We start from the raw sequence: 26,027 nt of genomic DNA on the forward strand, positions 1-26,027 counted from the left end.
TTACCTGGTATTTTTAAAGTAAAGTAGTTAGAAAGGTTCTTAGCGATTCAAGTGACAATGTAGTGTGGAAGATCATAGGCAAACCCTGGCTGACGGATTAGCACTCATTTATCCAGCTCTGGACCGCCATGCATTCTCTCCCTGCTGGCGGGGGCAGGCTGTTCTCCCAGGGAGTTAAGTGGTGACTTTACAAATCTGGCTGTTTGGGGTCAGACCCTCTCTGGTGCACTCATTTGCTTCTCAGCAGGAAAGGACACATCACTTTGCATAGCTCCTTCAGGTCTTGTGTCATAAAATCCACAGCTGAGATTTCAAGGAAATCATGAGATGTGCTAGAACGCCTGCAGATACATCATTATTTATTTTCCATTGTCACGGAAAAGAAAAGCATCCTGTGTATTCACATTGTACTGATGAGGATACACTATGGGATTCCGATTCCATCAGCACAAACAAATAATTAACATTTAAGCAATAAACTTAGTAGGAACGTAATGTCTCAGGAAATAATACAACAGTAAATAGATTGTGGGTGTATGTTTCATCAAGTGGCAATTTTAATGAACGCACTTAAATTATTCCATTAAATGTTACAGTTCTGCCCTATTCTGAATGTGGGACCCTGGGCAGATTGAAATTAGGTAACTGCTCTGAGCCAATTTTGCTGCCTGCAAAGCAAGGATAATGTTACCGTTGGCACAGGACTGCCATGATTAGTACAGGGCATGGCACGTACGAGAAAGAGATATTATAAAATTTTGTAGAAAAATATTATTTCGGTAGCCTGCAAGTTGTTTTGCATAATGACCATTTTTATTATGAAAGATACATTATTCCCCCATCTTTTCATTTTTTTCCTAAGATATAAATGTGGATCTTCTTTTGCAGAAGTGATACCTAGTGCTATGAACTGTGCAAATTTTATACCAAGATACTCCTAATACTGTTAACATTTTAAAGTTGAATCTTCTTTTTCAACTTGTATAAGTAAACTATTATATTTGAGGCTCTTGAGTTTCCAAATAGAAAAGACTTTTTCCTGGCAATCACAGTAAAGGAATTTTTTTGTCTTCCCATAATCTAGCGCATGTCCAAAAAAAAAAAAAAGTTATTTGGACTTCTAATTTTCTCATTTTGAGTTTCAGTACAGTTATCTGTGTTGAAAAATTAATGGCCATTCAGCATTTTTAAAACCTTTAAGTAAATATATAAAACCAAACCACAGTTGAAAATACAGAATGAAAGTCTTGCTCCACAGATCTGATAGGGAAATCTGACGGGCTTTTCTGCATCTGCCCATCCCTGGCTTCCTTCATGGCAAGAGCGGTCTCCACTGCCAGCAGCTGCCCGGAGCACAGTCGGGTGCTTGCACCCAGTTACCTACCAAGCTACCATTTAACATTAACAGTGTCAGCAAAAGAGTTTGTTAGGAACCTTGATCATGTTTTTCTCTTAGTTTAGAAAGTAAGAATTTCATGGGTCCACGCCATTAAGAATCCTCTGAAGTTGGGGGCTCCTGGGTGGCTCAGTCGGTTGGGCAACTGACTTCAGCTTAGGTCATGATCTCACAGCTCGTGAGTTCAAGCCCTGGGTCAGGCTCTGTGCTGACAGCTCGGAGCCTGGATCCTACTTCGGATTCTTTGTCCCTCTCTCTGTCCCTCACCTGCTCACACACTGTCTCTCTCTGTCTCAAAAATAAACTTAAAAAAAATTTTTTTTCTAAAGAATCCTCTTAAAGTTGATCAAAATCTATTAGATATTTGTAATAAATTGATCATTTAGGTAATATACTTATATAATTTTTTACTGTGCTACTTTGAATCGCTTTATTAGAAGTTCTGACTGTTTTCGTGGTATGAGACATTTCTTTAAGGGTCTGCAAAGGCAGGAATTTCAAATTCCTGGCATGAAGGGTATATTGTACTTCTTCTGTAATTCCTTAGCAATGCCCAGGAAATATGGACCATTATCATAACCATGAGTATTATTATTTCTTTTAGCATGATTATTCCCGGGGCTGGGGTGGGGGGCGGACATCCCACTTCTCAGAAACCCCTTCCACTTAATGACCTAGCTTGAAGGGATTCTTCTAGCATCGCTTTTATATCTTTAATTTGTCATGATTTGTTCAAAGTCTGTCTGCTAAAACTGGAAATGTCTAAAAATGTGAGCTAAGAACTAGGGAATCTCAATTTGTCTTTAGCTCCCAGTATCTAATTAAGGCCTTTCAAAATGTACAAAAAGCTCTCTACATCCAGATTCCACTGTTCTCATCTGTCAAGTCTCGGGTGAATGGGAGGGACCATAATTTCTTAAGCCATTAACTCTATAGGTGCCAGAACAATCTTTCTGAGTCTCACATAATATACCCTTAACCTTGATCTCTCCTTCTTATAGCATTTCTTTTACATGGACAGTTGTTGGATGTGTCCTGGGAGGTAGGGCTGGATCGTAAATCCATTTTCCTTTCTACTGTCCGGCTTCCCTAGGAAACAAAAAAGAGCAGAGGAGAAAATTATTTACTATATATTTATTGAATTAACAGGAATGATGGTTAAATATGTATGTAGAGAGCTTGGAGAAATAATTTCCTACACTCATAGTCAAAGGCTTCCAGTGTTTTCTAGTTGAACTCCCAAGAATCCCTGCCTACCTGTCCTGGAGATCACCTGGGCAGTTTTTCTAGGTAGTCTATGCTGCTGTAGACATTCACATTCAGCCTGATGAGGAGTCAGCACCAAATATATGGGAGGTAGTGAATGGATCCCAAAGGAAAATGCAGCTTTCTGACTTTTTGTGAAAAGAGAACACTGCTACCCCTGCGGGATAGTTCTAGTCCTAAGAAAAAGGCTAGCTTAGGTTTATGAAGCTTATTTTTTGTACTAGGTACTGGAATAAGGACTTTATAGGAACAATCACACTTAAACTTGACAACGTTAGTAGGCAGATACCATTATGCCCATTCTAAAAGTTCACCTTGACCTCCAGTGCTAATCAGCATTTGAGGATGTATCAAAGTACTTGGATTCCGGAGTCTAAGCAAATAGATTTTTCTGGGCTTCAGCTGCCAGCTACTCTTATAAAACAAAAATAGTAATAATATCCATCTATGGGGTACATTGTGCGGATTAAATAAAACAGTACCTTTTAAATACTTGTAAACAGCAACCAAGATATGGTAAGCACTTAAAAATATGGACCATTATCATAACCATAATAATTATTATTTCTTTTAGCATGATTATTCCCGGGGCGTGGAGGGGGAGGGGCATCTTCTTGCCAGCTGCTCTAAGAGGTGATTTGATTTGATTTGATTTTAAAATATTTATTTATTTTTGAGAGAAAGAGCAGGGGAGAGGTGGAGAGGGAGAGAGAATTCCAAGCAGGCCTTGTGTTGTCAGCTCTGAGCCCCACTCAGGGCTTGATCTCACCAACCATGAGACATGACCTGAGCCAAAATCAAGAGTCAAACATTTAACCAACTGAACCACCCAGGTGCCCCCCTACCCAGCCCCTTAAGAGGTGATTTTAAACAGCCTTCCTTCTCACTACTTAAACGTCTCTCCTTAATTTGAACATATGACTCCCAGGTTTGATTATGGATATCAGTGTTTTTCCTCACTGATATATTATTGTACAGAAAATGAATTGTTAACCACATTTGGTATTAACAAGCCTAAGAATATATATTTTTCAACACCTTGCTAAAATAAAGCCCTTTCTGGCATTGTCTTTTTTTTTTTTTTTTTTTTTTTTTTTTTTTTTCCTAGCTGAATTTGATTTTCTAACACCGTGTAAGCCTCAAGTATAACTTACAGGACATTCATGACATAAATGGTGAGGTTGTCATCTGTATCCTTTTAAGCTCGACTTCTATGTATTACGCAGACAAACCTCACCGTTTGGGGAACCAGCCACTGTTGAATGGCCTCTGAAAGCAATCCAGAATAAGCAAGTTACTGACTTGACTCCAGAAAAGGAGGGGGGACCAAAGAGAATTGGGGCTACTTCAGGTTTTGTCTTGATGTGTCCCATGAGTCCAGTACAATACATTTTGTATTGCTTTGAAAACCAGTTTAGGCAGCTTTTAAACCACACTGAGTTTTCCTCCACTGCCAGCATGGCGGCGTTAGTATTGGGAATTTTCTTTCACCATTAGCAAAGCTGTTTCAGCTTTTGGGCCTGAAAATTTTAAGATCTTAGTTTAACTTTCAAGGTGTTAATATATCCCTATCAGAAGCAAAGTTACATTTTTATAGCGTCCCATTGCAGGATGATTGTTGAAATAGTGTCTGACACACCGCTTCCTCCAAATAGCTCTCAGCCAAGAAAGCCAACTTTGTTACTTTTGAAAGAAATGAGTTAGTAACAAATGTAAACATTACAAAAAATGAAAAGAGCATATGAACAAATAATCTGTTCTCTTTTCCTCTGATTGAGGATGCTGCCTGCCACAAGCCAAAGTGTGTGGTTGAAAAAGTTCCATCAAACACATTGTTTGGTCTCATAAAAATTAAATGTGTCCCCTTTCCTTAAACAGAACTCCGTAATCTTGGCTGCTGTGCAGAATCCTCAGTGAAATTGTTCACAAATTCATAGTATTTCTGTCTTGAGAAATTCTTCCTACCCGCAAGCCTGAATATGCTTTATCTCTCTCCCTTTCTCTTTCTCTCTCTCTTTTCTTTTGGCTGAACATCTGAACTCCTCCAAGAGTTCCCTGAGTCCTAGAATTACAGATAAATGCTTTCTAACCGTTGTGTCCCTGCCACTCTCCCCACAGCTTGTTGACATTTTTGAGGGTAGCAGGCCATGCCCTGTGACTTTTTTTGCATCTCCACCCCCCATTTCTTTTGATGAGTCAGCACAACCATGCAATTGACAGGTTAGAGGAAACCTACTGTGTGCCAGCTGTATCTGCCTACATTAACTCTGCTGCTCTGTGCTGGCAGAATTCGTCTCACATACAGAGACTTTGGAGTTCACACAGCTAGCAAGTGCAGAATCCAGCACTTTGACCTAGATCGCTCTAAGTCCAAAACCATTTTTTTCTTTTTCTTTTTTTAAATTTTTAATGTTTTTATTCACTTTTGAGAGAGAGAGACCATGAGCGAGGGAGGGGCAGAGAGAGACAGAGACACAGAATCCGAAGCAGGCTCCAGACTCTGAGCTGTCAGCACAGAACCTGACACAGGGCTCGAACTCGTGAACCCTGAGATCAAGACCTGAGCCTAAGTGGGCTGCTTAATAGAGCCACCTTGGCACCCCTTTTCCTTTTGTTTTTAAATAACCATACCTTCTCCAGTGGCAGCGGAGACAGTCACAGGAAGAAGCATTCTGGGAGGCATCCCCCACGTTTTCTGCCTTGTCCCTCTACTTTGTTCCTACCTCCTTTCCCACTCACCACTAGGACTACAAAGCAGCTGAAAGACAGATGCTCTTCTGGAAAACTGTGGCATTTGGGCATCTTGTATTTATGGAACTCGGGAAAGACTACGTTTCATTGTACTCACACAATGACTGTATGGAAGACTTTATTGAATGTACCTATGAAATAATGGAAACGGTATGGATTTGGGGTTTGCACTGAGAATATACAGCAGATAATGATTCTTCTGCATTCCTACATTAATTAATTCAAATCATTAGGAAAATGGACCCAACATTAGCTTTCTTTGTGGTTCTTTCTTTGTGGGGGTAACAATTTCTCACAGGCTTCCTGGTTGTTAACTTTCTCCAAACCATTGATTTGGTAATTTGCATATTTCTCCCCCCCCCCCCCCAAAAAAAAGGCAGCTGTATGTTCTGAGCATCCTCTTCCTGGCTGAATCGAAGACAGTATGAGAGACTGGATGTCTGCCGACCGAGTTCCTCTAGAATTCTTCCTTCTGTGTTTAAGTCACTGCCGCCACCAGAGAATATTTAATACCAAGCTCAAAATAAGTGTTTAGGAGGCTTTCAGTGGTGGTTTAAAATAATTACCATGAGAACTTGGGTAAAAGCCTTTATCCACAAAACTATTTAAATGATATAATTATATCCCCTACCTCACTCTTCCTTCCTTTCACTGGATTTGTTTCTCTTTGCTGCGTGCCCATACCCCAACACTGAACCGTAGCCTCAGACCCAGATTCGACACTTCTCTGCCTCTCTCTCTCTAGCATACCCCAAGTGAGACTAGATGCCTCATAAGGAGTTATTTGCCTGATGGAACCGATCATAATCCCACATCCCAAACCTCTGCCCAGGGGCCAAGAGCAATTTATCCAGCGCCACAGTGTCCTCTTCTTACCTTCCATTTTGTGACCCCTAACCTTTCTGATGACGTGACCCTGCTGGGAGATCGGACTGTTTCCTCAGTTACAGTGTTTTATATGTATTCCCACCGTGGAAAACCCGTACCTGTGTATCAGCAAAGCATGGGAATTTTTTGTGTGTCTCTTTCCCCTCTTCGTTATATTTAGCAATATGTATTGATTAAATGCATTCCCTTGGCTGCTTTCCACTAAGCGGTTTTGGAGGACCTCTTTGACCATATGTTTTTAATGATTTCACCTTCTGTCTGCCCTTATCCACTTTGGAAAAATTACTCTACATTAGTTTGGTTCTATACAAATACGTTTTTTAGGGTTATGTTCTCATATAGTCTGGGAGTTTAAAAACACCAAAGCTTTTTAGTCAAAAACTATGTCCAAGAATGCTGGTGATTCTACTGGAATGAATACTAAATGGACCAATTATATATAAATGTAGTTTCTCTCTACTCTCAGGCATACATTCTTTACAACTTACTGCTGCCAGCAGTAGCCAGTGGAATAGTGGATATATGTGTTATACAGGCGTATATGGAAGGTCCAGTGTTCCACTGAATCAATAACACATTGTCGAAAAATAAGTAACACCCAGTGGTTTATCCATGTTGCTATTATGGGAGTCATAACTCACTCTTTAAGAACTTGCTAACATTGTCCATACTTGATATGGTCATAATGTATTATTAAGAATGTTCTTGGAATGTTCTGTTAATTTGTAATTTGAGGGTGTGAACATTTGGAAAGTGTAAAAGTAGAGAAAGAATGAAATGTTATTTGACCATAAATTTGTAAATACCTCATGGCTTAAATGATGATGAGGTGAGGCCACAAACCACAAAAACAGCTAATAAAGTATGTGTTAGTTTAAGATTCTTATATATATATTCTCTTATTTGACATTTTAAATTAACTTCTAATAGGTTTTAAAAGGTAGACCTTTAGCAAGTTAAAGTAAGGTTTTTTTCACCCCCCCCCAGGAAATATTTATTTTTCTGCTATTAAAAAACAAAACATATCTATAAAATTAAGTTATGGTGTTATATCTTAAGAACATGCCAGCAAAGCAAGGCCTCTGTGGGTTTTTTTTTCCTTTTACAAAAAATATATGTATTTATTGGGGGGGGGGGGATGAGAGGGGGAGGGGTAAGAGTGAGAATCCAAAGCAGGTTCCACGCTATCAGTGCAGAGCCCAATGGAGGGCTCAATCTCATGAACCATGAGATCATGATGGGAGCCAAAATCAACAGTTAGACGCTTAACCAACTGAGCCACCCAGGCGCCCCAGCCTGTGTGTTTTCTTTATCATTAGCTATTTTAAACCTAGTATTTATGAATCACATTTGCATGTTTAATGTTATTGCATGTAACTTTACATATATATAATTTTGCATTCTTTATGGGAGCTTAAAGTCTAACATATATATTGATGTGAGCATCTATACACACACACACAGAAAAACGCCAAGTCAGTTTATAACTTTCAAGTTATTTTCCACTCAAGAGTTCTATCAGATTGGGGCAAACTAATTTGTTAAAGAAAAACAATCTAGTTTAGTTATATAAATAGTCATCTTCCGGGGCACCTGGGTGGCTCAGTCGGTTAAGCGGCTGACTTCAGCTCAGGTCATGATCTCGTGGTCTGTGAGTTCGAACCCCGCGTCGGGCTCTGTGCTGACAGCTCAGAGCCTGGAGCCTGTTTCAGATTCTGTGTCTCCCTCTCTCTCTCTGACCCTCCCCCGTTCATGCTCTGTCTCTGTCTCAAAAATAAATAAATGTTTAAAAATAAATAAATAAATAAATAAATAAATAAATAAATAGTCATCTTCCTGCCATATAGCAAGAGCCATATGCTGTATGTGAAGAAGTAATGCTAACTTTTCTAGAGTTGAGGGCAAGACAGATTTCCAGATACTTTTCATGTGGCAGAAGTGGCTGGTAGAGTTGAATGTTAAGTGGATTGAAATAAATTGCCAGTGGAAAATTTCAAAAGGAAACTTACAATTCTCCTCATGATACCACTTGTATTGTACTAATATTGTACAGTATTTGACACTTTGAGAATCCTTCTTTATCAGATGTTGGTACCTCCATTAAACCTAATGTCAGAGGAAGGGAAAGAACTAGTCTTTTTGGATGTCAGCTATGAGCCAAGCACTGGGTTGGGTGCTTGACTCACAATTAAAAGAGCTATTTTGTCCCTACCATAACCCTACAAAACAGATATTAACCCAATCTCATGAATGAGAAAAGTTTGATTCCAAGAAGTAAAATAACCTACAAATAAAGATATCCATAAAGGGCAGAACAGTGCCATTCTGATACCATATTATTGCCTTCTAGCTTCTGGAATGTTAGTTCTTTACAACATGGCTTCGTGATCTTGCTTCAGATGTGATCAGTGCCCAGAAGTATCTTGTGAACCCTCATGGCCACCCTTGACTTTCTGACAAAAAGAGTCCGCTTTTTTATAGCTGTGCATTTGCACATTGTATACTGATGCCTGCTTTCTCTGCATCAGTTGGTGACTTTGCACATCAGCTGACAAGTTTACAGTGGCCCAGCTTCCAGCAAATTATCTTGTTTTAGCAGAGTCGCCATCCTTGTTCAGCAAGATCCCTGCAGGTGTTTTCCTGTAGCGTTGGGTTGCATTTTGCCCTTTTTATGGGAAGCAAGTGAAAACAGAAACCTGTGGTGTTTCCACTAAACCAAGAAGTACAAGCTTCATAAACTTCAGTCCATCTGACAAGGGTGAGAGTTGTGTGTCTCCCAAGTGTGATTCATCATTAGCCCCAATCGTATGCTTATTTCACTTAACCGGTGATGAACTCATGAAGGAAAAGAATAAATCCAAGAACAATGAAATACATTGTTAAATACTGTGTCTGAAAGTCAACGTGTAATTCAGAATGTTGATATATCACTTTTCCTTTCTGGGAATAGAATTCTCCTTAAAACATAAGTTTATCATTTGACCTGCACATACTTTAACAGATTGCCAGGAAGAAATATAAATGCCAAGTGTCTGTAGTCACCCAAACACCAACATATACTTTGTGATAAATAAATATACCTTTTTCCTTTAGCTTTTGCCATTCTGGCTTGGCCTTGCTGATGATACCCTCTGGGATGTAGATGAGTGATGAAACATCACTTATTGTCCCTGTAAGTAACAGGTCCTGGAGCACAGTGTGGAAGTCACCACCATGAGGCCTGGCATATTGGAACATTTATCTGTAATCTTTACCTCATCTCTGCTAGTGAGAGTTGGCCAACTAGTCTTCTAGTCAAAGGCTAAAGGCTTTTATTTTCCTTTCCTTAGGGGTATTTCCACATTCTCTGTGAGGGTGTTCCTTGGATATGTTCCTAAGTAAGACTGTCTATGTATAAACCTCTGAAAAGAATCAGGAAAAAAAACCAAAGACTAGAAAAATGGCTGAAAAGAGCCATTTTATGCAGGTGCTTTCTACAACATTACATTTTAGGCCATCAAAAACATAGTTCTTAGGTGGCCTAGCATGTTCTTTGCACATCTGGCCTCTGGGTTCTTTAGACTGTTCCAAGCAGAGTTTTTGCCAAAATGGAAGTGACATCTTGCATGCTATGATACTTTCCAAACAAATCGGGGCTTTCAATTTGTTTCACTGTAAAATTGTGTCAGATTTCATTGTCTAGGCTCCCCTATGTGGTTTTTATCAAGGATTTCCTTGGTAAACGTCATGTAAAAGCACTGAAAAAGATTGCCATAAAGCTACAAGTCTCTGATTTCTTAAAGTTTGTTGTTTTATTTTGTTTTATTTTATTTTATTTTGTTTTGTTTTGTTTTGTTTTATTGCAGGGTTTTATATGAACATGTTACCTATTTTTCCAGGCTATCCCCTAAAGATTGAAACAGAACTCCATGAAAGCCTTCTGGTCAGAGTTGTCTTTATGAGGAATTCTACTGGCCTAATTATCTGCCAAGCATTTTTCTTTCTTTTTCTTTTCTAAGCATATTTCTTAGAAAGCAAATAAATATTGTTTACTTGGCCCACTGTTGCATAACCTTGCTTGATCATGAAATAGCTAGTCTAGGCGTTTATTATTTTTATTAGACAATTTATATTCTATGAGACAGAAAGAGATGTTAGATCATCACTACCACCTTGTTGTCCATTTCCTCTATAGGAAGATAAGCACTTTGGGGCACCTGGGTGGCTCAGTCAGTTGAGCTTCTGACTTTGGCTCAGGTCATGCTCTCACGGTTTATAAGTTCGAGCCCCATGTTGGGCTCTGTGCTGACCGCTGAGAGCCTGGAGCCTGCTTCAGATTCTGCATCTCCCCCTCTCTCTCTGCCCCTCCCCTGCTCACACGTCTGTCTCTTTCTGTCTCTCAGTAATAAATAAAAAGTTAAAAAAAATTACAAAAAAGTAAAATCTTAAAAAAAATATCCAAGACATTCTTGGAGTTTTATAAAACACGGGAGTTGTATACTCAACAAAAGCAATCTTCAAAATAGTCACACAAAAACTATTGTAACTTCCCACGAGGTATTCTGCAATCATTAATAATTTGGTTATTCTTTCATTACAAAGCCTTTATTTCTTTGTCAGAGGCTTCAGTCCCAAAGGGAAGAAGAGATAAATGACTATACATCGTGCTGTGTTGTAGAAGTATAAACAAGTATGTGGACAGTCCGAAAGATAGTAGCACCCCTGTCACCTGGAGGACTCAGGAGCAATAGAGCCATGGTCGTTCATTTGTTCACTGTTTTTAGTTTGCAGTCCTAAAGGGAGAGAAACAGTGACAATGGAGAGAAGGAAGATGCAAGAGAAAAGTGGAGGGACCAGAGGCGAGAAAAATTCATTTCTTCCCCTGCCTCAAAAATTAGGGAGAAAAAAGTAAAGGGAAGTTTTGAGGTTGAGGAAGGAAAGTTGAGGGAATTCTTCCTGGCATAAACGTTCTCAGTAAAGCAGATAGATGTTGGCTGACGTGACAAGGGCCGAATTCGGAATCTAGGGAGAAGAAAGGGTCTGGAGTAGCCTGTGGGAAAATGGAATCCAGTGGGCATGGATGAAAGCATGGATTAGTGGTAATGAGCACCCATGCAAGAGGAGAGAGCTGGAATAGAGCCTGTCCTCGTAGTGAGGTGGTTTTTCCCTTCCATGTTGTCAAGACTAAGAACCAAGGAGAGTGTTGGTTGTGGCCTAAACTGTGAATTGGCGAGGCAGGAAAGCATGGCAGGAGGTCCAGGGGCTAAGAGCTTCTAAAGAGCTCTTGGCTGTGTGCAGGGCTTAGGGGAGGGGGAGCTGAGCTGAAGGATTGACTGGAGTGTCCATATGGGTAAGGGACACTTACCCATATGGGTAAGAGAAAGCACACAAATCCTACTTTCCCTCCCTCACCTGTATGGCTGCCGAGTAAGGTACCTGGACCCCTGCCTTGCCCCTCGCCTATCTGTGTCCCCAAATTGCCTTTACCTCACACCAGCCATGGTTATGGCAACACACACTCCTTTTCTTTCAGCCCACAAATAAGACTGTGTAGAATAAGGAGATATTACAGAGCTTTCATTTTGTTCTACTCTGTGGTCCTTTATCCTTTTTCTGATTTAGCTTCTCATTTATATATTTTCACTTTCACATGTCACTAAGTTTAAATGTTTAAACATTTCCCCCTCCAGTAGCCAAAAAGAAAACAAAGCAACAGCTAATATACTAATAAATTTATTTCTAGCTACAGGAGATAAGCTTCAATGCAATGTGGCCATAAAGTATGGCTCCCAGGCTTAGGGGAGAAGCAATAAACTTTCATAAATAAAATAATTTTAAAATACTCCTGGCAGTATAAATAAGAGTAAAATATAACATGTAACAGCCAACAACAGAGCTCCTTACAAAAGAAAGCTATAAACTAAAATAAGGAAATGTTTGCAGCTTTTTGTTGTCACCCTGCACTCTAGGTGGGCCGCCTGGAAAATTCACAGTGGGAAGTTCTTGGACTCACCTTCTGAAATGTTGCCCCTATTACATGTCCTGACACCTTTTGATTTGCTGAAGATCTGTGAAAATCACCAAGGAAACCCATTGGGTACTAATGCTACAAATAAGACAGTTCTCAACACATTTCAAGGTGTCAGAGAACACTTTTCAAAAGGAGAGAGAGTAGGAGGATGCACCGGACCTCGTCCCATGGCTTCAGTTAATACGGGAGCTTACAAGGCTCAGGGCTCACTTGACTTTCAGTCTTGCTCTGCCGCTGATCTTTAAGGAAATGTGGAGTTCTCCTGGGCTCTACCTCAGCTTTCATTTGGGTTTTCAGCCCAAGAGTCACATGGGCAAAAGCATAAAAAATACAATGGCATTTTAGTGATCAATGCCTTGGTTTGAAAGACTGTTGAAGTGATAGATTGTTCTCTAAAAAATTAAGGAGCAAGCAAGACAAGATCTCCCTCCCTCCCTCTCTTCCTCTCTCTGTTTCTGTCTCTCTGTTTCTCTCTCTCTCTCTCTCTCTCTCTCACACACACACACGCGCGCATGCATGCACACGCTCACTCACTCTCAAATCAGAAGTGATAAAAGACAGGGAATTGAAGAGCTGCCAGTAGAAAGAAATCAGAATTTATCAGTGCTTTCATTCAATACATTGGCAATTCCCAAGCATTTGTAATCATGGGCAATATGTTTGCTGCTGAGAAATGGGTTAAACGTACTCTCTCCCTTCAAGGAACTGAAGACTTTGCTGGCCTAGAGTGAGTTACACTTGGTCACATGGGCCAAGTCTGGGAGGGCTTAGTGGATAAACTTGGTTTAGAAGGTGATAGACTAACCTCTGAAGGGAAGGGCATTCCAAAGACGGCATGAAGGGGTCAAGACTGTGAAGGGAAATATGAATGAAAATTAGTTGGGCCTAGATTTCAGAGAGTCTTCAATGCCGATTTAAGAGTTTGGACTTTACAGTGTAAACAGTAGGAAGCCATAGAAAAATTTCAGAGCAAGAGATGTGGTTTGTGTTTTACATTTGTTTTATAAAGAGAAATCTCTGTTGGCAGTAAAGACGAGATGAGAGACAGATGATGAGAGCTCTAGGGAAACAACAGAGGGAATGATGTGGGCATTCCATTTATAAGTTGCTGTGTCTGGTACTGTCTCAAGTTGGGGTGGGGTTTTTTTTTAATTCTTTTTTTTTTTTTTTACTCTTTATTTACTTATTTATTTATTTATTTATTTATTTATTTATTTTTGCTGGATTATATGGAGAAAGGCAAGCTAGCACAGAACTTTTTTAATTCTGAGTTTGATTTCACCCATTAGTAGCCAAGTGTTCATGGGCAAGGAAGTTAAATTCTGTCTCCTGTTTCTCATCTGCAGAATGGGGGTAGCAAAAAGATATTTGCAGATGACACATCGGACAAAGGGCTAGTATCCAAAATCTATAAAGAGCTCATCAAACTCCACACCCGAAAAACAAATAACCCAGTGAAGAAATGGGCAGAAAACATGAATAGACACTTCTCTAAAGAAGACATCCGGATGGCCAACAGGCACATGAAAAGATGTTCAACGTCGCTCCTTATCAGGGAAATACAAATCAAAACTACACTCAGATACCACCTCACGCCAGTCAGAGTGGCCAAAATGAAGAAATCAGGAGACTATAGATGCTGGAGAGGATGTGGAGAAACAGGAACCCTCTTGCACTGTTGGTGGGAATGCAAATTGGTGCAGCCGCTCTGGAAAGCAGTGTGGAGGTTCCTCAGAAAATTAAAAATAGACCTACCCTATGACCCAGCAATAGCACTGCTAGGAATTTATCCAAGGGATACAGGAGTACTGATGCATAGGGGCACCTGTACCCCAATGTTTATAGCGGCACTCTCAACAATAGCCAAATTATGGAAAGAGCCTAAATGTCCATCAACTGATGAATGGATAAAGAAATTGTGGTTTATATACACAATGGAATACTACGTGGCAATGAGAAAAAATGAAATATGGCCTTTTGTAGCAACATGGATGGAACTGGAGAGTGTGATGCTAAGTGAAATAAGCCATACAGAGAAAGACAGATACCATATGGTTTCACTCTTATGTGGATCCTGAGAAACATAACAGAAACCCATGGGGGAGGGGAAAAAAAAAAAAAAAAAGAGGTTAGAGTGGGAGAGAGCCAAAGCATAAGAGACTGTTAAAAACTGAGAACAAACTGAGGGTTGATGGGGGGTGGGAGGGAGGGCAGGGTGGGTGATGGGTATTGAGGAGGGCACCTTTTGGGATGAGCACTGGGTGTTGTATGGAAACCAATTTGACAGTAAATTTCATATATTAAAAAATAAAAAAAAATAAATAAAAAAAAAAGAATGGGGGTAGCAATGATGCCTTCTGCATAGGGTTATAACAAGTGTTTACTAAATGTATGCGTATGCATAGCCATTAGAATCTTGTATGTACTATGTGCTAAGTATTTTATTTTTATCTTTTTTCTCAGTTCATTCATTTACTTGCTCGTTTAGTCTTTGTTCATTTGTTTTTAAGGCAATCTAGAGTAATCTGTATTGTCATTAGTAAATTTTGTTTGCAGAATTTTTCTGAAATTTTCACTTTCTTTTCTCAAGTGCTCTTGGACCAAATTTTTTTAGCAGGAAATAGGAGGATAAAGCCTGTAAATTCAAACAGCTACTTCCCCTGGATGTAAAGTATAAACAAAAGTTTTGTAGAGAATGCTGCTGCATGGTGGTCCTTAGTGTCACTGTAGATCATGAGGAACAGGGGAGACGTTAAGTGAAGTTCCAGTATTAGGAAATTTGGGCAGGCTTACTTTACGGCACAAAGTGGTTATATTATTCTGATAAACAGATTTTGAAATCCCAGAACACAGTGTGAACCTCATTCAAATATGAATGCAGAAACACCTTCAAAAATCTCCAATAAACATTTTAATTCCCTATGTCTTTACTTCCCTGTTTGTGAGTGCAACTGAAAAAACAGTGCCACATTCTTAAATTGGAACAATAATTATGTCCCACAAATGCAATAAAAATTAAAAGTACTTTTATTAAAGGTAGACTTTATTTTATATATATATATATGTATATATGTATACATAATAATATATATGTATACATATACATATGTATGTGTATATATACATATATACATATATGTATATATATACATAATAAGTACAAATATATATATACATATATATTTATTGTATTTATTATATAAATAACTGCAGGCTAGCATTCTGAACAACTCCAGTAGTAGAGGAATTGTTCCTTATATTTCCTTGTGCAGAGCCAGTGTTCTGTTTCTTCTCAGTGTTCGGACTCTTGTAAAACAGAAAGCCGACACCATTAGGTTATAGGAAGAGTCTATAGGATTTGGGGCAGGGGGGGCAGGGAAGCTAAATATCTTGAAACTTTTTGCCTTTGAAGAGCTGAGAAAGCAGTTCTTGACGAGGGAGATAAATACAACCCCTCTGTATAGTTGAGGTGAACAAAGCTTTCCTTGATACTAAAGGTTTTTAATACTCTTTATTGATGGGAGGGGTTCTTTTATTTGATCCATCAAGATTACCAAGCCACATGTCCCCATCCCTAACTGAAATACAGCATCATGAAATCATGATTAAAGTTATAGAAACCAATTTGTGAAGTGGCAAGAGATGACAGATACTGCATTTCCCCTCTTGGTTACTGGGAATTAAGTTTCAGTAGCATTGAGGAATTCTGAAAAAATAAGTTATTTAAATTATATTCTTCAACTTTTCCCTTGGATTCATGGCTAAGCAATTTTGACTAGTTCATAAATTAGGACAGTGTTGTTGTTTTGTAATAAGATAATTTAGTGAAAATATTTTTGCAGGACTGTGATTTGTGTGGTTAGAATAATGAGCAAAGATTGCAGAGGAATCAGTGATTTGTAATCCCAACTCTGGTAGGCACAGACGTGTGACTTTAATGGAGTAATTTATTTCTTCTGATAACATTTGTCCAATCTCCTTTGAGGAACTTTTGTGAGAATAGAATGAGTGGAGTTATGTGAAAGCAATTTAAAACAGAAAAGCACTAAAAATAACTAAATGTAGTTGCTGAACATCCTGAAGGCATCTTAGTAGAACGAATGGGAGCAAAATGTTGAGAGTGTTTGTTTGATTTTACAGGCAACAAGGGAAACTCTCAGTCGCCACTGCACTACCCTTGGTGATGCTCTTCGAAAAGAGAATGATTTTGCTCTTATAATTGATGGGAAAACCCTCAAGTATGCCTTAACTTTTGGAGTAAGACAGTATTTCCTGGACTTGGCTTTGTCATGCAAAGCTGTTATTTGCTGCAGGTAAGTTCTCCTTAATATTGTCAGATTTCAGTAAAGAGCACCTTGCTCCTAAGTTCTTGATTTTTGAACTTCCAGATTCTATCCAGAATTTGTAAATGTCAGGTTATTTGTTATTTCACTCACTCAAGACTGAAGGTTTACAACCTGGAATAGAATTTGGTAGCAGAGTCTTAGTGATCATTAGTAATTATTTTTCATAATTTGAATCAACAAGTTTATTGCCATCTCCTGTGTTCAAAATCAGTTATTTACCTACATTTCCATGTTTGGTAATTTCTGTAAATGTTCTCTTTTCTACACATCAATCTTAGATCCTGCTTCAAGGACTTAACTTTAGGGAATGGCAGGATGGGAGGTGCTTGGTCATTTTCCTCAAGACTGTTTCTTGACTGTACATTCCTCTTTCCTGTAATTTATGATATTGCTCATTTCCTAAGTTAGAATCTGTTTTGAGTTATCAAGGCTTGAATCCATAGAACTACATTTTTGTAAACTATTCACTCCAGTCCTTCCCAAACTTCTTGTCAAAAAATCTTCCCCATATCTTTGTCTTCATTGTTCCCCTATATCCTAAAATTTAAAGTGTATTGATGGGGCACCTGGTGGCTCAGTCGGCTAAGTGTCTGCCTTTGGCTCAGTTCATGATCTTGTGGCTCTTGAGTTTGAGCCCCGCATCAGGCTCTGTGCTGACAGCACAGAACCTGCTTGGGATTCTCTCTCTCCTCTCTCCTCTCTCCTCTCTCCTCTCTCCTCTCTCCTCTCTCCTCTCTCCTCTCTCCTCTCTCCTCTCTCCTCTCTCCTCTCTCCTCTCTCCTCTCTCCTCTCTCCTCTCTCCTCTCTTTCTCTGCTCCTACCCTGCTTGTGCTCTCTCTCTCTCTCAAAATAAATAAACCTTAAAAAATTTTAAAGAAGGAAGGAAGGAAGGAAGGAAGGAAGGAAGGAAGGAAGGAAGAAAGAAAGAAAGAAAGAAAGAAAGAAAGAAAGAAAGAAAGAAAGAAAGAATATTCATGGGACAGCTGGGTGGCTCAGTTGGTTAAGTATCCAACTGTTGATTTTGGCTCAGGTCATGATCCCAGAATCATGGGATGGAGCCCCACGTTGGGCTCCATGCTAAGCATGAAGCCTGCTTAAGATTCTATTTATCTCTCCTTCTGCCCCTCTCCCCCATTCACCCTTTCCCTCTCTCTAAAATAAAAAATAATTAAATAATTTTTTTTTTTTTTAATAAATAAATACGGGGCACCTGGGTGGCTCAGTCAGTTAAGCGTCCGACTCTTGGTTTCGGCTCAGGTCATGTTCTCATAGTTCACGAGTGCAAGCCCTGAGTCGGGCTCTGCACCAATAGCATGGAGCCTGCTTGGGAGTCTGTCTCTCTTCCTCTCTCTTTCTCTGATCCTCCCCCACTCGTGTTCTTTCTCTCTCTCTCTCCCTCTCTCTCAAATAAATATTTTAAAATTAATTAATTAATTTAATGTATTCATGACTATGCCCAGTGTCTTCACCGTGGAACCCGGGGATTTTCCTCTTTGCCATCCACTTACTGAGTCTTACCAGCTGGTCACACCAGGTCCAGGTGGTAGTGTCTCCAGTGTTTATCCTCCTGGGAGATGAAATCTTAGCAAGGCTTCTGAAGAATTTCTCAGAATTTGTTCTTTTAACATTATCTTTAAATGTTTTATATTTTCTTTTATTATCTTAAAATATATATTTACTGATAAAAGAAGGTTATGCTTTTTAAACCTTTTTTGTCTGGGCTTATTCTCTTAAATATCCTGCCTATAATCTGCCTCCACATTTGTAAGCCATGCCTTGTAGATCTTTCCGAAATTTCAGCTGGAACCTATTTTGTGAAACATATTTAAACCTAACTTAATAAATACCTTTTATAAAGCATCATTTTCAACCTATGAAATTATACTCAGAGAATTAAAAGTGCTTATTCCAGGAATCGTATTACTTTAGTCATTTATTTTTCTTCACTGTGGTATGTATTGATAAATGTTGCTGTAAAACAGCTCTTGGATAGCATGTTGTACATACTTAATATTAGTAATATTCAGACTTTCTGCTTAATCACGAAGAAAGAATTAGAGATTAATTTATCTTGATGGTCTCATTTGTACTTTGCTATCACCATGCTTTTTAAAAATCTGCTTTTTCCAGTGACCTTTCTTGATTCCTTGCTAATCTCTTGACCAAGTCTTAGTAGTGTTCAACTCTGACACCCTTCCATCAGGATAATTGTGTGCCAGATCTAGTTGTTAATCACTTTCACTAATGGGATCACAAGGATCAACAAAAGATTGCTCAAAAGCACATTAAGTGATATGACTGTTAGCTCCTGCTTGAAAACAAAACGGAATACAGAGCTCTTTAGATTCAGTGATCGGTTCCCTTGGTCTGGCCCTACTGTGTGCTGAGCAGATGGGCCACACCTACAAGGATGAATAAGACTTCCTGCCTGCTCTCCTTCATGTATCCTTTTTTTTTTCCTTTTAAGTAGAATCACAGTTGCTTTGAAAGCTGTGGGAGGCCAGTTCTCATAATGCAGTCCCTGCAGCTGATCTCATTCTTAGAGCATTGCTTAACACAGTACCTCCCACCATTCTTCCAAAAGTTGAACCACAAAATTAAACAATAGCAGAGGGAGAGAAACACTAGAAAGCGGAGTCAAGGGAGAAGAAATATGTTGTGAGCTTGTGAAATTCTCTCCCGAGATCCTTGTTCTGGATGGCTCACAAGTCACATGGATCTCAGGGCTCCTCTGGGCCCAGGTCCCTGGGAGGGAATCACACTCTGCCATGCACGTGCAACTCAGCTCTGAAACTGAGCTTATAAAGATGTGTGTGGCCCCTTCCTCCCTCCATCCTGTTTTATGCATGTTTGAGGACCTGAAGGTCCCTATGCAGACACTGGGTTTTATTTAGAGTTTTTAGGGCTTTTTCTTTTTTTAAGTAAAATATCTTTCCTCAGCTTTTTCTTCTGAGTGCCTTCATACTCTCTCTTTTCCCCTAAGGACTGTGGTTCAACTTCCAGTCTGGTGCTGAGAATTCATCAGTGCCACTGCTGCAGTTATGTCTGTTCACCTTCTTGGCCGCCTAGTGCCTCCTGGCATTTTATCCAGTGGCACAGACCGTATTCCTCTCATTCAGCTTACTAACCTTGAAGTACAATTTCCATGATGCGCTTTTGTCACTTGTGAGGAATAGGTGGGCAATTCTGTAGATCTTTCTTTACCATTAAATGCAAGTGGCACTCCAGGTTCCCAGAAGATGACAGTCTCCCAGCCTCAGGAAATTCTCTATTTTCTGCTATTAGAACATACACTCCAGACAGATACTGAATATTATTTCAAAATACACTACTGTTTCACAAATTTGTTTGTGTTCATTCTGTCTTTATGGGTTTCTCCCCGCCCAACTATTTTCTGATATTCCTTTTTTTTTTTTTTTTTTTTTTTTTGGTCAGTCCTCATGTGAAAATCATCCAGAGTCTGCTCTGGGCCACAGCTAGAGTGGAAGTGGAGAGGAAAGCCTTCCCGTAATGGGTAATGAGGCTCTCAATATTAGTTCCATCTTCAGGATTACATCAGCCACTTTCTTCCCTGACATTATCAGCAGAGAGGGCAGGAGGCAGTTTTCAGTGTTTGCCTAATTGACACAGTTATAAAGATGAGCGTTTTTCCTGAAAAGCCTACAGTTGAATTGAAAGAAACAGTTGTTCTCAGTCAGTAGTCATTATATCTCTCACTCACCGCCATTTTCTGAAGGGACTATTCAGAGACAGAAATAATCCCCTCGTTCCAAAATTATTCAGGGCTTTGGAGTCCTGGTTTTGGTTTACAAAGGGGAGGTTTCATGTTATACTTCAAGTAATTTTTTTAAGTATGTAAAATCCAAGAAGTAAAATGAAATCTGTTTTTATCTGCCCAACATGTCCTGTATTTTTATAGATACCATGCAGGTTTTGTTTTTACCTCTGTGTACACTTACCTGTATAACCTGAATAGTTTAATAGGAAACATGCATCTAACGTTAGAGGAGTTTCTGATCAGTTTTCCTGGTTATAAACATAAACTCCTTGTGGTCCTTCTTTCCTTCTTTTCCCTTGCTCAAATGCACCAATTCCATCATTTGGTGGGATCAGATGTTTGAAGAACATGAAAACTCTGCATCATTTTCAACACCCCTCGCCCCCCACCCCCCCACCACTCCCGCAAAATACACATATACACAAATATGTAAAATTGAATTCACCATTTTAGGGGCTTCACAGCTCCCTAAAACTCTTACACAGGTAGGAGAGGGAAAGGCTTGCTCCAAGACTTGTGGAGATTTCTGTGCCCAGCGAAAATCAAGACCTATTCTGCAACGTTACTGTACCAGATAAATAATTCCTCATCTCAGTTACCAACATTTTATGCCCTAAGTTCTTAGAGCTTGCATAATTGGTACATATAATGGCATTTTATCGGAGGATTCATAAAATTCTTGTTCTAATTTTACCTCTCTGGCACTTTGGCCGCCTAGTGGAATTTCTCTGGCTTTGGTTTTGTGACCTGTAAAAAGAAGAGCTTGGCACATAGCAATGATTCAAATCCTACAGAGCCTGGAGGTCTAAGCAGCAGAGAGTAGAGCTTCTCTGACATAGAGCCGTGGGAGAGCCGTGCACATACACACCTTCTCAGTTATTTCCTTCCAGCTTGAAAGCCGCTGGGCCAGAGGACCTCTCCTGGCCCTTTCACTTTCTGGACAAACCCTTCTTCTGTGGGCCACTCTATGCTGGGACGGGTCTGTCTACCGCTTGGATCAGCTTAATTTGTGGAAGCATCTGTTCTACCTCTTTCAATATTCCCTCCAGAAGAGGGTGGGAATGTTGCAGGGAAGTATTGCTGTGTGTTAAATAGCATGTGGTTTCTGAGATCCTCATCAGTTCACATAACCCAGCCTTTCAAAGAATTTTACATTTTTTCTGTAGTTGTCAGTTTAGCTTAAACATATTTTGAAACTTATGTTCTGTGACAGTTGGTTGAAAATTGGCCTAGAGCCTCCAGCTTTTAGACTGTCTAGTAATCACCGTTCTTCTACATAATTTATGTACTTATGTCTTCTGAAAAGCAGAAGTTAAATTGAAGTAAGCATTTTTCCCGACTTGCAACATCTCTAATCAAAGTTTAACCCCCTTTTGGGCCATTTTCCCCATAGTGCATTAAAAAAAAAAAAAAAAAAAAAAAAACAACTTGACTTCAGTGAGAGTCGTCACTCAGGAGTGGCATTCCAGACAAAACCTTTCACCCTGGTCTGATCAACCGGCCCTCCTAGAAAAGGTCTAAAGGGACCCTTTGAATACTCTGTGTCATAGCATGACTGCATTAAGCAAAGGGTCAAGACAGATCTACTTCTTGAATCTTTTGGGATTGTCTTAAACTTGAAAGATTTCCCTAAATAAATGTTCTGCACTTAAAGGGTAGTCATAAAGCACAAATGAAGCTAATAAATGCTCAACAGACATTCCTTTAAAGAAAAAAGTTTGTGAACACCATTGGATGCCAAGCAGATGTTTGGCTTTGAGAAGACTTACAAACTGTTAATGAATGTCAACCCCGTGTTTGCTTCCAAGAAAATATGAATAAATGTTGAAAATGTTGAGAGAATATTTCTTTCATACATGTATGGCTAAAAGAGGACATGCTGAATAAGTTTTATAACTTCATAAAATGCCCATGTTTTGCTTTAACATCATATAATAAGCTGTTCAGCCCTGTCTGTCTCATTTGCTACTCTACCCCTCCTGAGTAATGTTAAATAATAAGGCCACGGTACAGTCTGGTAGCCACTTATGTTATACAGTTCCCCACCAGGGAAGTCCATATTTGACAGTAAAATATTAATAAATCTCAACACTTCAGAATTCCACTACAATTCAACATGATATAGTTTTAGATATGATCAGTTTAGATAAACCACCATCACCCAACAGCCACACGTGCACACGCACACATGCACACACGCACAGACACCGATTAGAACTGCAGATCATATAACTCCAGTAAAACAGAGTTAACTTGTACTGGAAAGTATATAAAATATAAGCATGCAACTTAGTGAATTTTCATGAAGCAAGTACACTCCTGTATCAAGTACTCGAGCATAACCAGCACCTCAGAAGCCCCTGCACGCTCCCCTCCCTGTAGCTTTATTATCCTCCCAAGAGTAAGTGCTATCTTGATTTCCATGATCATGCTTCTTAAATGCTATCTTACTCGTTTCAGTCTTTTTCTGTTTTATATCTTGCTAACTTGGAATAAGTGTATGTATCTTCCATAACTACATTCAAATTCTTGATGATTCTTTTCTGTTCAGCAATTTTAAGTACAGACTCTGCAGCTTTCCACTGAGGCCTCCCTAAAGCTTTACATAAATCAATAGTCAGCACTCTAATGTGTCTTCAAAAACAAATCCACCTAATAGATTATGTACAGTTCTCTTTCAGTTCTATGGTGATGGAATAAAGGGCTTCATTTTCCGATTTGTTAAGGACATGGTATATGGAACCTACAATATTTCTTCAATCTGTCTACTGACCTGATTTTGTGGGGGAAAGGAAAGCAGAGTTACTTTGGTGTAACTGGTTCTCCTTGAACCCATAGGGTTTCTAGTGATTACCTTCTTTCTAATAAACCCATGTGAGCCATCCCCATTTAGAGCAAGTTAGAGGCTTGGCATTTTGAGCCAGGCTAGGGCTTCAAGAGTCAAGACCAGGTAGGATGTAAGCCATGACTGTTGAACAGCTGTAGGGCATGGAGTAAAGAGAAGGAAAAGAGCACATCCTAGAGGAAAATGATCTTGCAAAACAAGAGGCATATTACCAAGGAAGCAGACAGAGAGACGAAAAATGGATATAATAAGCTTTTAAGTTAAGGCATGAAAGAGGAGGTGGTTCCAGATAGTATTTTCCAAGAGGAAGGGAGTATTTCATAGAGCAAAAGTGGGTGAATGTTTTCTGTAAAGGGCCAGATAGTAAGTATTTTAGGCTTTCTGGGCTATACAGTCTATGTCACAGCTACTCAACTCTGCCACGATAGCATGAAAGCAGCTCTGGACAAAATATAAATGATGGGGGTGACTGTGATCCAATAAGTCTTTATGTAAAAAACAGGCTACCGCCCAGATTTGGCCCTGGGGTCATAGTCTATTGACCCCTGCATGGTGTCTGTGGCTCGTGAATGAATGATAAGCGGGAGACATTCTGACAGAACATCCATGAGGTTCACTCCAACCTCCCTAGGCTGTAATTTCCATCTTTCTTTTCTGGAAAACTGAGACATTTGCCAGTCTCTCTCCACCTGCCTGTTTCCCTTTCTCCATGATTCCTCAAAAATGACTGACATTCTTTCCGTAGTGACAGCTATACAGCCACTCTAGAGGGTCCATTAAATTTCTCTGTGTCCTGGGATTCAAGAAAAACCGTTAAAATGTGGAATTTCCAGAATTCAATTTGTTTTTGAATGAAGTGTCAATAGATATTTATGTGTCTCAGTAGGAGATAGATGAGGAACTAGGACCACAGATATCAAATCCTGCTCTGTCACCGAAATGCCTCCCCTCTGTTCTAGGGGGATGTGCCAGCAAGATGCAAAAGGACAATTCCAGCCAAGGAACCAGGCGGGAAGGGGCACAAGCTAGCCTTCCCCTTAAGCTGGAAGTGGTCCAAAGCCAAAGTGAAGCAACTTCTTGTTTGATTTTTATGCATTATTTTAGCTTCTGCCCTACATGCCACCTCCTCTGCACTCCACCTTAGGAAAACATTCTTAAGTATTTAACATGTTCCCTTCCAAATGCCACACTTTATTTGTATGTATGTGCCACTGTGAAAAATACATAATATGGTTATATGTGTGTTGAAATGAGAGATCTATATTTATAATACTCCAGCACAAATTTGTTGCCTCTTTAATTTTTCTACAGTTGGGAGACTATCCATGTTACCAGATGGAAAGCAAGTTTATTTCTTCTCACCACTGCTTATTGTTATCTAATGCATCATAATAATATACATCATTTTATTTATGTTCATAGCAATGGCCATATAAGTTGCCTCTAAACCTTTGCTACCCTGGAAAGTGCTAAAGGGAATATCCTCTCTACATAACCATGCCAAGTGTTTTTTTAATATATACTTAAGAATGGAAGTGTGTGGCTGTGGCTATATCTATATTTTGTTTCAGTCAGAATTGCCCCATTGCTCCAAAGCAGCTCTACTCAGAGTGTGCATTCCCAGCTTTATGTGAGAAGGTTGCTGTTTCCGCACCTTAACATCAATGCTGGGCATTCCTGAATTTATAACTTTGCCAATTTGATGGTTGAAAAGCACCTTGTTGTTTTCACTTCTCTGATTACTAGGGAGATTAAGCATCTCTTACTATAAAGAGAGACAGAGTGTGAGTGGGGGAGGGGCAGAGAGAGAGGGAGACACAGAATCTGAAGCAGGCTCCAGGTTCTGAGCTGTCAGCACAAAGCCCAATGTGGGGCTCGAACCCACGAACCGCGAGATCATGATCTGAGCCAAAGTCAGACGCTTAATTGACTGAGCCATCCAGGCACCCCTAGCATCTCTTAATATAACTACTTACCTCTCTAGATTTCTGCTTTTGAAGTTCATTCATTCATTCATTCATTCAGCAAATATTTTTTGAGCACTCGCTATGCTTGCTATGTATAAGTTCTATAAATAGAGCAGTGAACAAGAGGAAAATCCCTGCCTTCACATTGTAGCTGTTGTTCAATAAAATCATTACACATATATATTCAAAGGTAATAATTACTGTGTATGATTGTGTGTATAAATGGTCGTAGTTGATTTATTATATATCAGATAGGTTTATATGAAATCCTTGGTAATAGTTGCTATAAAGAAAAGCAGCCCACTGAAGAAGAATAGGGGTACTGAACTGTCGGCTGGGGTTTTTTATGGCCTAATTGAATATTTCTGGTGAGAAATCATACGTAAGGTTTCTTTCTGGAGCGTGTGGGTGGCTCAGTCGGTTGAGTGTCCAACTTCAGCTCGGGTCATGATCTCACAGTTCATGGGTTTGAGCCCCGTGTCAGGCTCTGTGCTGACAGCTCAGAGCCTGGAGCCTGCTTTGGATTCTGTGTCTCCCTCTCTCTTTGCCCCTCCCCCACTCACATTTTCTCTCTCTCTCTCTCTCTCTCTCTCTCTGTCTCTCAAAAATAAACATTAAAAAAAAGATTCCTCTCTGACCATCACTGCCTTTTCTGTGGCTTAAATTCTGTTTTATCTTATATTAATAATGCTAACCTGGCTTTCCTTTGTTTTATATATATACTTTGTCTTTTTTTTTTTCTTCTAAACCATTATGTTCAATCCTTCTGTATAATATAGT

The 26,027-nt window shown here is 39.5% G+C and overlaps 1 protein-coding gene across 4 annotated transcripts in view; it reads left to right on the plus strand.

Moving 5' to 3' along the window:
• The window catches only part of ATP8A1 (ATPase phospholipid transporting 8A1), a 232,815-nt gene that overhangs the window by 141,546 nt on the left and 65,242 nt on the right, over window positions 1–26,027 (plus strand). For all 4 annotated transcript variants that reach the window (XM_042984609.1, XM_042984610.1, XM_042984611.1 and 1 more), the window contains one exon: window positions 16,452–16,624. In XM_042984609.1, the coding sequence (XP_042840543.1) occupies window positions 16,452–16,624 (173 nt within the window). The remainder of the gene's footprint in view (window positions 1–16,451; window positions 16,625–26,027) is intronic.

Source organism: Panthera tigris, chromosome B1, assembly GCF_018350195.1.
Source record: "Panthera tigris isolate Pti1 chromosome B1, P.tigris_Pti1_mat1.1, whole genome shotgun sequence".
NCBI lineage: Eukaryota > Metazoa > Chordata > Mammalia > Carnivora > Felidae > Panthera > Panthera tigris.